General features: G+C 35.3%; 1 protein-coding gene across 1 annotated transcript; it reads left to right on the top strand.

The window, feature by feature from the left end:
• The first annotated feature begins 8,730 nt into the window (after positions 1-8,730).
• LOC113335167 lies at positions 8,731-10,323 on the top strand. The gene has a single exon (XM_026581287.1). It carries the CDS (start codon positions 9,045-9,047, stop codon positions 10,239-10,241), a length of 1,197 nt encoding a protein of 398 aa, XP_026437072.1. The 5' UTR covers positions 8,731-9,044; the 3' UTR covers positions 10,242-10,323.
• The last annotated feature ends 567 nt before the right edge of the window (positions 10,324-10,890 follow it).

The following is a 10,890-nucleotide window of genomic DNA, read 5'->3' as shown; positions in this document are numbered from 1 at the left end:
ATATATGTGTGTGTGTGTGTCGAAACAATTGGCTTTTGGTCTTGAAAAAAATCGATATCAACTACCATTAGTATAAAATTTATTGACACATTAATTTCATGATCAATGGATAACTGCATCAGAAAGTTGATAAGAACAGTCACATATTAAAGCTGAAGATATTACCTAACCCAACAATGATGTTAACATCACTACCATTCATAGCCAGATTTTTTTTGGCTAAGTAGCCTAATTATACATATACGAAATAATAAATTGAACAAAGAAGAAAGTTAAACTACAGTTGGAGTTAAGTTTGTTACCTTAGAAATCTCAGGCTGAAATTTAAAATAAATCCTCGATTACAGGTTTAACTTGGTCGGCAGGTCTTGGTCGCTCTGCAAACAAACAAACAAACAAAAAAATATTGATAAAGTTGTTGTTAGTTCTCATAAGCATGCTCAGTTTGTAAGTGATTGTTTTTTTGTTTTTTTTTGCTAAGTCCATAAGTGATTGGCCTCACATATCTTCTTCACCTTCATTACTTGTCAAATTCCAATTCCTTAAGCAGCCTTTTAAGAAGGAAAACATAAAGGGTATTTCTTTAAGAACACAATTGGTGCAATACTTGGCATTACGAACAATGCAAACCTCTTTTTCGGTAAAACAATTTCTTTTTAGGCACCAACGTCACAACCGTTTCTTTAGTTTGGTTTCAGGTTCTCTCTTTTCTAGGACATTATAGGTTCAATACCATTACACTACTCTACGTGAACTTCAGAGTACATACCAAACCTAAGTGATACTCATATCAAACCTATAGAATCTTAGTTAACAATATACTAATCTACTGAATCTTTATTAACTATAAGCCTCAATCTTATAAACAAAAGAAATGAAAAACTAAAACACACCAAGAAAAGATCTTGAATCAGAAGAGATATTGCATGGATACCATAATCACAATCCGTAGAAACTTTGTCAAATCTACGGACAGCATCTGTAAATGATTAACCTATCATCCGCCTTTCTTTAAAATCAATGTCAGCAGCAAGTGCAACAACATAAATATCAAAAATGGCATCAGGGAAAAATCAAACAAACAAAATGTCGTAGATAAATCAATCGTCTCCAAATCGAAGAATATAAGAATAAAAAAAAAAAATCAAACAAACCTTTTGTTGCAGCATACAAACCCCACAGACATGTTAAAAGTTTTAGTACTATTGAGCCAATTCCCTCACCACCACAACTGACTTCATGAATCTCATGCTTCTGCCATGGAACCATATAAAGGGTGATACTCCTTGAAAACATACCATGAATTAAAAGAGAAATCAATACTAATTCAAAAGACTAACATAAATCAGATTTAAAAAGAAACAATAAGATCAATTTTAATACCTGCAACTCCACAAATGGTGTCTTAATCACCAGAAGCAAAACCAACTTATTAGAAAAATATGAATCTCCCTATAGTAAGTCCTCTCCTTGCACATGAGATTAACTGGTCTATAAGATGATAAACAACAAATAAATCTTGAAGTACTCGATAATACATCTAAGTTGAATACAAAAATCACCTGAATTGTGAGATCTTTTCTTAAATGGCTATTAGGGTTCCTCGGTAACTTATTTTGGACAAAAATAGTACCTGGAAAATAAAAACAATAACAAAGGGTTAGATGTATTTTTGGTTTCCCGATAAGTTGAATTTCCCGATAGGGTTAAATGGCTATTAGGGTTCCACCATCTAAGTTGAATTTCCCGATATATACCACAGTTCCTTCAACTTGTTAGAGAGAACAGGTGAAGGGGGTTCAGAAGCTCGTCCACATTCACCTTCCCGAGGCAAAATTATTTCATTGAGGTCTTTGTCTCTTTTATTATCTACAACGCCATCAAAGTCGGTAGTGGTATCTCTCCCTTCAATTTGACAACAAAAATCATATTATTTTATCAATTTCACGTACATGTTTCAACCACAAAAGAATTTCAGTTGAAAAAAATAAAACCGAGTTGCTTTGCGAAGAAAATTGTAAGTTACATTGTCCAGAGCATAGGATTAGTAAGTAACTTAAGAGACAATGAACTGAAGTTCCTTTAAGCATATGGCCCACTATTATTGCTAAGTTATGAGAAACTGTACATTATGAGCAACAAAAACATATCTAGCATCAATAGGTGGAGGCTATTCATACACTATTTTCAAATACTTTTACTACTTTGTGTAGGTCTCACAGAGTGCAAGAGCTTTTTTCGGTGTCTGCAAGTTGAGATACTAAAAGTTGTTGAGACTATCCTAAAATCTAAATTCTTACAATTGAACTTCTAACAATAAGCAAATCTATCTGCAGTTAACCACGAAGTAATTATTCAAACGAACGTAAATTATAGTTTGAATAACACTTACTTTGCAGTTTGAAAGGAATTGGATCAGGTGAACACAACAGAAACCACAAACAATCTATTGAAGATCGTAAGAAGAAGGAACACCAGCTCTAGCAATCATTTCGTCTCTGCAAAATCAGAAGGCATAAATTAGTATTAATCTAACAAAAAGAAAATCAGAGTGACTAATCGTAACTGATTTGCATTTTTCTTATCTCTTTGGAAGTTCTAAAAATAACTTTTATTAAAAGACATCTCGGCAAATAGGGAAAAGGAAGAGGCCGACACAAACGTGTCAATTTGGATTTCAGCACTTTCCAACTTTACATTATGTGTTATCCATGTTATCTGTTGCAAATTCTGCAGCATTTACACCTCCATGCCAATCAAAAATACCAAGGACTGTAATTAAGGGGGGTGTTGTTCGACACCAGGATTTGATTGATTTTGCTGAAGGGCCCCTTTCAAATAATGAGAAACAACCGATAGTGTACCTCTCCCAGCATGACCATGTCAGAGGCAGTGGCGCGGACAATACATTGGATTTCACTGTCTAGGGGAGCAAAAATGGTGAATTTGTTGCAGTCAGTTAATTCAAAGCGAAGAAGATACTTGCATCAATTTTTTGGGGTTCATTTTCATTATTCGTTAATAACATGAAAGTTGAGGAGAAGGAAAGATTTATATAAAAACAAAAAAGGAAACATAAAATAAACCCTAAAACATCAAGTAAAGTGGAACGGAGGGAGTATAAAAATAAGAGCGAACCCGGGAATATGATCCTCAATCTTTTATCACATTTGGTGCATCCATGGTAGCTGACTTAACCAACAACTTTAGTTGGGAACTTGCTACATCCTACATAATACCACCCAGTGGTACTGAATATTGAGTCGAGGACCTGCATACATGGACAAGCATCTGTGATATGTGTAATTCATTTAGATGTGAGAATATAAACCTCTGATGGATAGGCACAACTATGGATAGTTAAAAATAAACTTGCTGACTGGAGTCCCATTGCCATCCCAACAGTCCAGACCAACAATCCAGAAATTGTCTTCCTTTTATCGGGCATCGAAATGTCAAGAGGGATATATTTCAATCATTGGATACATACAGGACAAAGAGTATACATGGTAATGGTACCTTTCTTTTATGTCAAGCACCTCATGAATGGCAAGGTTGAAGATGACCGTGGTGACATTCATGGAGGACAAAGAGTACTTGCCTGATCAAACCTACAGGACGAAATAACATAAGTTGCTAAGCTAGGGTGATTAAATTTTAGTACAACTAAAAATAGTAGGTGGGATGATTTACCTTGATATTTTCTAACAACGCGGGGCGAAGGATCGAATTTCCGTTTTAGGTTGTTTGGTACCACCGAATGTAGTTCATCACCCTAATGAAGACATGGATATTATTTGCTCATGTCAGAGTATAGAATCGTAGACCGGATAATAATAACATAACTATGTATGTTAACCAAATCAACAGACCCCAATTTATTTTTACGAACCAAAATTTGTGAACATATCCAATGGTTAGTGTCAAGTAAACTTTGTTTTTTAGATGAAAAAAAGTACAAAGGTAGTTGTTCAAAACAGTTCTACAGGGTTGCACGTTGCAGCAAAAACAATACTGAATAGTTGGTTCGCTTAACTTTTTTCATTGGTTTATTGGAATATGTTAGCGCCAATGGTTGATTAAGTCAAACTACAGTTTGATAACCAAGGAAAAAAAAACTAAGACCAAGAAAATAAAGCAGTGAAAAAATAATTGTCTAATTAATAATAACATGCACATACTTCCAATGTAGTATCCAGTCAATACACTATCAATTAATTTCATTTAGAAGTTTGGGAACCTATAGTTTCGAAATATCTTTATCAGAAACATAAATTATACTGCAATTTTACTGACATTTTCATCGAGCATGAGAAGGTTCAAGCTGCTCACATCATTCGTCACTGCGAAATCTAATTTGTTCCATTTTTGAGAGACTCTACGGGCCAATCCAGGGTTTTCCTTATTTAACCTCCTTTATATGTTTGAAGGTTGGTTGCGATCTATTTGGAACAGCTGTTGCGAATCTGGGAACCCAACAGAAAAACAACTTGGATATATAATAAGCACAACAACAACATGGTAAAAGCATCATCAACAAAGTGTTGCACAACAATCAATTATCAACATTTTACAACATTATCAACAGTTTACAACAATAACATGTCATTTAAATCCGACGAACACAACAATCCAAGACGGGTACCAATGTTGATTTAAAAAATTTACCTGAGATAGAAGCTCTTTTTTCACTATGTCTGAACACAACAACAAAAACCATAATGAAAAAAGGACAAAAACAAAATCATTGTACCAAGGTGTTATTGGGTTCAAAGCCCTGCCAAAAATAACAGCAAAAATAAATCGATCAAAATTAGAGTAATTAAACAACTTATATCCCTAGAGCAGTCTCCTTCGCTAAGCAAACCTCAAAAAACAAATCAAAATCTTACAACTAATTGAAGCTCGAAATACTGTCGACCCATATCTGACTATTTCTGGAGTTCATAGCAAATCCCAAACTTGAATAAGCCAGTGACTTAATTAATTAAGGGATTGAAACCCTTAATTAAGGGATTTAGTTATTTATCTCCATGAGAAGTAGAGCATGGAGAGGAGAGGAAGAAGGTTGCAGAGAGAATACAAAAATACAAACCAATAACCAAAAAGCAGCAAGAATTTTGATTACCTTGTACCTGCAAAATTTAACAGGGAGGTAGATATAGAGAAACTAAAAATAGGAGCAAAGTAAACCCTCAACTAAGCAAAACCTGTAATAAAATTAAAATAAATCAATTGAGAGAAAGCAGAAGAAAGAATGAAAAAAACAGGGTTTTAGAAGAAAACCATTAGAAAGGTTTGTTTGAAGCATGGACGATCTCATCTGCACATAGGATGTTTTCTTTAGATGAAAACCTAGGTTTGTAGAGAAGAAAACCTAGGTTTGTTCCTAGACTTTTTTTTTTTGGATGATAAATATAAAAATTACTTCTTTTTAGCAAAAAAAACGCCTTGTTTTTCTCTCCTTTGAGGAAAAGTGAAACGGAGCAATACTGTGAGAGGGTAACGGTCACCGTTCAACGTGGAGCCTAAGGAGCTTAGGATTTTAAATGAGTTAGATGCCCCTTAGTTTCACATATATATTTTGCATTGCTACAACTGTTATAAAAACTTCCAAGACAACTTTGATCACTAAATCACTTTGTTCTTGTGAATCATGGTTTAAGTATCGAGTGTTAATGAACACCATTATGTTTATAAGTTCATACGACATATTACTAAGAAATACCATTGTACACGGTCGCATAACCCTGGACCATTTTGCATATTCTTCTGTGTAATTTTAATACAAACTTCTCACATGATTACATGAATTCCTAACAAGAATTTCATCTAAACTGAGAACGTGTTTGCTTGAATCTTAGTTTTCTTAGCTTGACTTCAAAGCCATAGTCTTGAAATTTATAAATGGAGATACTCAAACAATAGGATTTTGATACCTGATACTTTTGTGGCATAGGTGCTTGCTAGAGTCGTGTATCCTGACAATCTTTACCTTGATAGTCCGTGTATCCTGATCTTGTTATTATAGATTATCGAGGATTCGTCAATCTCCAATCAAGAACGAGATAGATAGAAACCACAAAGTTCTCTTCATCTCAAATTTTGTGATTCCTCAAGATACATATCTAAAATTCTTCTTTATTGATCGATTTAGATTTTTCTTGAAATGTGGTTAGTAATCAAGGCTTGTCAGCTAAGTGAGTGTAAGTGAAACAGATTCATGCGGTTTGCTAGCTTTGTCTATTGCAAATAGATTTCCAAGTCCTGATCTAAACGATCTAAAGGGAAATCAAATAGCCTTATTTTTAGAGGAAGAGCTAGATTGATATCGAAAGTCTTCACTTAAGGATCAAGACTGCAGCTGAACTGCTTTGAGGGTTAACTCGGTGTCAACTACATTCCAGTTTGAAGTCTGATTGTAGGCTAGTGCCAGTAGATGCTTGATAAAGTTTGTTGTTCAAAAATGAACGAGGCCCCGGGGTTTTTCTGTAGGTGCAGTTTTACCAGATCGTTAAAAGAACTTATGGTATCTCGTGTTTTTCATTTTCCGCACTATATCATTTTATCTTTATAACCTATTCAATCTAGGTAGTTTAAGTCCCTATTGACTGTGATCAATAACGAGACTTTTTCTTGTTGAATTGATGTCTTTAAAGATAGATTAATTACAAGTTTCGTACTTTGCAAAATTCGGATCCTCTTGACGTGGATACGATTAGATTGATCTTGGATATTAAATTATGAGATCATCCAAGAACTCTGTTGCAGAATCGTGTTTACAAAAGTTTTTATTTAGACATGTTAATTGTGGAATAGATAAGAAAAATTATATATACATATTGTTCAAGGATCATGTTAGGTCGACCCGCACTGCTAGGAAAATCATCTAGTATATGTGGCGTTAAGACTTAGAAGCCACTATAATTGGAACCCTAAATTCAGATAACCATATTTAGTTGAGCAATTTATTTAATTTACACTTGCTTCAATTTCTAGAAAACAAAATACAAACCCAAGATTGTCCATACTTTTCTAACTTGGGGCAATTGAATAGCTAAAATTGACTCATTCACTAGCTATCTATTGTACATCAATTGATGCCACCTTGTACCAGTATATCCCATAACTAGATGACCGGGGCTACCGTGCTAGTCCCCAGTTGCTTCGGATCCCTTCCTTTGGTAGGTATGGAAACTGGGTTTTAAGGTGCATTGGTACATGCCACCAATGGTACCCCTTGCTACAGGCAATTGATATCATCATTCCCAACTAACAAGCAAAATAATTCAAAATGGGTTCATCATTTTTAAATTTGGGCTTTAGATGGGTGCCAGGTAGGAAATTGCATTTAGACAATCCCTTTTGATTCCCGATTAAAACCACTTTTTCTTTTCTTTTTTCTTTTTTCTTTTTTCGAAGCATCCTATAACAAATACTACTCGGTGAATATTGATTAGTTTGATTAGTATTAGGGACACAGGGGGTAGTAAAGCACTACTTGTCCATAATTGTTTGAAATTATAAAACGAAAAACTATTGTGGATAACAGTGAGATTCGGTAGTGGAGGACATGAGTACAACTCGCCCCAATTGGAATTAAATAATTCATCAAACTAAATAGGTAATTAGAAAAAACAAACACACCAAAACGTATCGTCCGTTGAAATTGTAATATAACAAGAAAAAAAAATCCAGTAACTTGCAGAAATATCATTTAAGGTACAATTTCTTGCATTCCTTCAAATATAAAAAATGTGAAAAAAAATAAATAAGCCGGCATTCTGATGAGAGCAGGCAAACAAAACTGACAAAGTGCTACCGATTACAAATTGAGAAATTGGATTAATTGCCCAAATATTCTCAAAACATGGTTTTAATGGACGAGTAAAAATTAGTATGAGTGAAACGGACACCAAAAAAATAGCAAGAATAAATCTGGATTCATCCTGGCTTAAACTTAAAAAACAGCGAGGACGAAACTGGATGCATCCTGATGTAAATTAAAAATAAGAAAAATATTTAAAAATGGATAGGATGAAACTATTTACATCCTGATTATTTTTACATTATCGGTCATTTATTTCACATGTCTTTTTGACCCAAAAATTATCGTTATTGGATTAATTGACCAATTTTGTGTTACAAATTTAGACCTTGAAAAGCTTTAGCGTTTAATTGACAAGTGCTACAGGTCGTCCTTGCGTGCTTGATTACTTAACTTATCGATTCCATGCATGCAGATTTAACCCTTTTCTTTATTTATGACCCAAACACTAATTTACTCTTTTAATTCAATGCAACACCTGAGTTCAGTAAAACAACACCATGAAGAATAGCCACGACGTTGAACAACTGAACAACATACCATAATATCAAGTCCAATGTCATAATATTCCATCTATGCGGTTGTTAGAACAACTGAACAACATACCATACTAGTACTATTTTTAATATTCAGACCACCCAACAGATGCCAATCATTATACTTCTCGGAATTGCCGACCATAACTGACATTATAAATTAGATCAATCATATGAAATTGGATAATTAAACAGGACATGTCGCTTACACCCGGGCACATCTATTGCCTAATCGTCCAAAGCATTTCGTGGCAGAAGCAAACATAAGAGGAACATAAATAACTGGCAACCCGTTGAATATGCTGGGAACAGTACTTAAAGAAGTGAGAATTTGAACTCGTAAAAGCTTTCTTTCCACCACCACCATACTCTTTTTCTTTTAGCATCATCTGCTCTTTACTCTTAATCAATCCATGCAATCGTAACCTCTGTACCAAAACTCTATATAAATACAAGATTCATTTCAACTCTTTGTTTCAAGCACTCAACAACATAGATCCCTTATAGCTCCATCATTCCAGGGTGCCGGGGGTATTCAGGACATCGTTTCTGGCTGATTTTATAACTGTTGCGGTTAGTCGGTGATTTCACTTGACTTGGAAAAGAATCATAGGCATAGGAAAAGATAAATTCTCCTTACGATAGCATTCGGATGAGATTGTTATTGACAAATTAACGAAATGAAGATATCACAGTACTTGTGGCAGCGTCCAGGCATTTCTGATATACAGCACAATATGCCACCGCTGCGCCACAGACAACCAGTAAAGGGGCCAGTTTGGATCATTGCATTGGTTTCTTTTATTAGCTTCTTGCTTATTGGTGCTTATATCGTTCCTCCAAGAAGATATTCATTCTGTTATTTCTTTTCTGGAGTCGGTTGTAAATCTATCTCCGAGTGGCTACCAGTACCTACTCCTACTAGGGTATATAGTGATGCTGAGATTGCAGCTCGTGCTGTCATTAGAGATATCTTGCAGACACCTCCGATTCAAACAAAGAGGCCTAAAATTGCTTTCATGTTCTTGACTCCTGGAACATTACCTTTCGAAACGCTATGGGATAAGTTCTTCGACGGGCATGAAGGTAGATTCTCCGTATACGTACACGCATCTGAGGAAAAGCCGGTACATTTGAGCCGTCATTTTGTCAACAGAGACATTCACAGTGAGAAGGTAGTATGGGGGACAAATTCGATGGTTGATGCAGAGAGGAGACTTCTAGGATTGGCTTTCCAAGACCCTGATAATCAGCATTTTGTACTTCTCTCAGACAGTTGTATTCCACTTCATAATTTCGATTATGTCTTTAGCTATTTGATGAATACAAATGTTAGCTTCATTGATTGCTATGAAGATCTCGGACCTCATGGATCAGCTGGTAGGTATTCAGAGCATATGTTACCTGAAGTTGACTATAAAGATTTCAGGAAAGGTTCTCAGTGGTTCACAATGAAGCGGCAGCACGCCATGATAGTGATATCAGACGGTCATTACTACCCAAAGTTCAAGCTTTACTGCAAGCCAGGTATGGAGGGGGATAAGAATTGCTACTCTGACGAGCATTACTTGCCGACATTCTTCTATATGATGGATCCCGGAGGCATAGCGAATCGATCAGTGACACACGTTGATTGGTCTGAAAGGAAGTGGCATCCGAAAGCTTATCAAGCTCAAGATGTTACCAATGAGATCCTGAAGAACATTACTTCAATTGATGGGAGTTTACATTTTACTAGCGATGAAAGGAAGTTATTGGTGGATAAAGCTTGCATGTGGAACGGGATGAAGAGGCCGTGTTATTTATTTGCTAGAAAATTCGACCCGGAAGCTCTGGATACTTTGATGCATTATTTCTCCAATCACACGACAATTTGAGTTTCCTGGTAGCAACTATTAGCAGAGTGTTGAGAGAGCTGTCAGTTTATCTGTTTTAATAGTTGTTAGTTTTCTGTTATGTGTTTGGGAGTGTTGTATGTGCATCTTGTGTGTATCTCATTTCAGTTTCAATGTAATCTTTATTTCATCTGCTTTAATAACGTTACCGTAATATATAATATAGTGATAAAGTTATTGGGGTGATGATACTGAGAACAGCATATTCATGTCAAATGGATGAATTTGGTTTTCTCAATTTGAGGAATGTTTGAAGTATATTTTTGTGCTGTATATATATGATATGAATTTAATTAAGTCCGTTTTTGGTGGGTACAAATGCGTACATAATATTAGTGCTGTCCGACTTGGTGTTGTGGTAGTTGGGGTCGTTTGGGCTGGTGTAAAGAAGGTTAACTGTTAAGGTGTGCATGTCCTTATCTCTACAGAGTTGGTGTTTGATATGTTACCCCCTTGGACTTGGACTGCGTACTAATTTCTTGACTTCCATGCTTCTCCAACTTATTCTGGTCCCAGCGTTTAATTATTTTTTAGTGGTACTCTTGTAGAAAATGAGGAGTTAAGCTTTGTGCTAATTGGTCAATAACTAAGATGTGTTAAAAGAGTTCAACGTCAAGTGCTACAGTACTGG

The sequence above is a fragment of the Papaver somniferum genome, unplaced genomic scaffold, assembly GCF_003573695.1.
Source record: "Papaver somniferum cultivar HN1 unplaced genomic scaffold, ASM357369v1 unplaced-scaffold_139, whole genome shotgun sequence".
Classification (NCBI taxonomy): domain Eukaryota; kingdom Viridiplantae; phylum Streptophyta; class Magnoliopsida; order Ranunculales; family Papaveraceae; genus Papaver; species Papaver somniferum.
The sequence above is the reverse complement of the archived record's forward strand: the minus strand, read 5'-3'. Positions and strand labels throughout refer to the sequence as shown.

Bases quoted from the DNA above. Each gene is read 5' to 3' on its own strand.
- LOC113335167 (XM_026581287.1), top strand. From the start codon at position 9,045: ATGAAGATATCACAGTACTTGTGGCAGCGTCCAGGCATTTCTGATATA.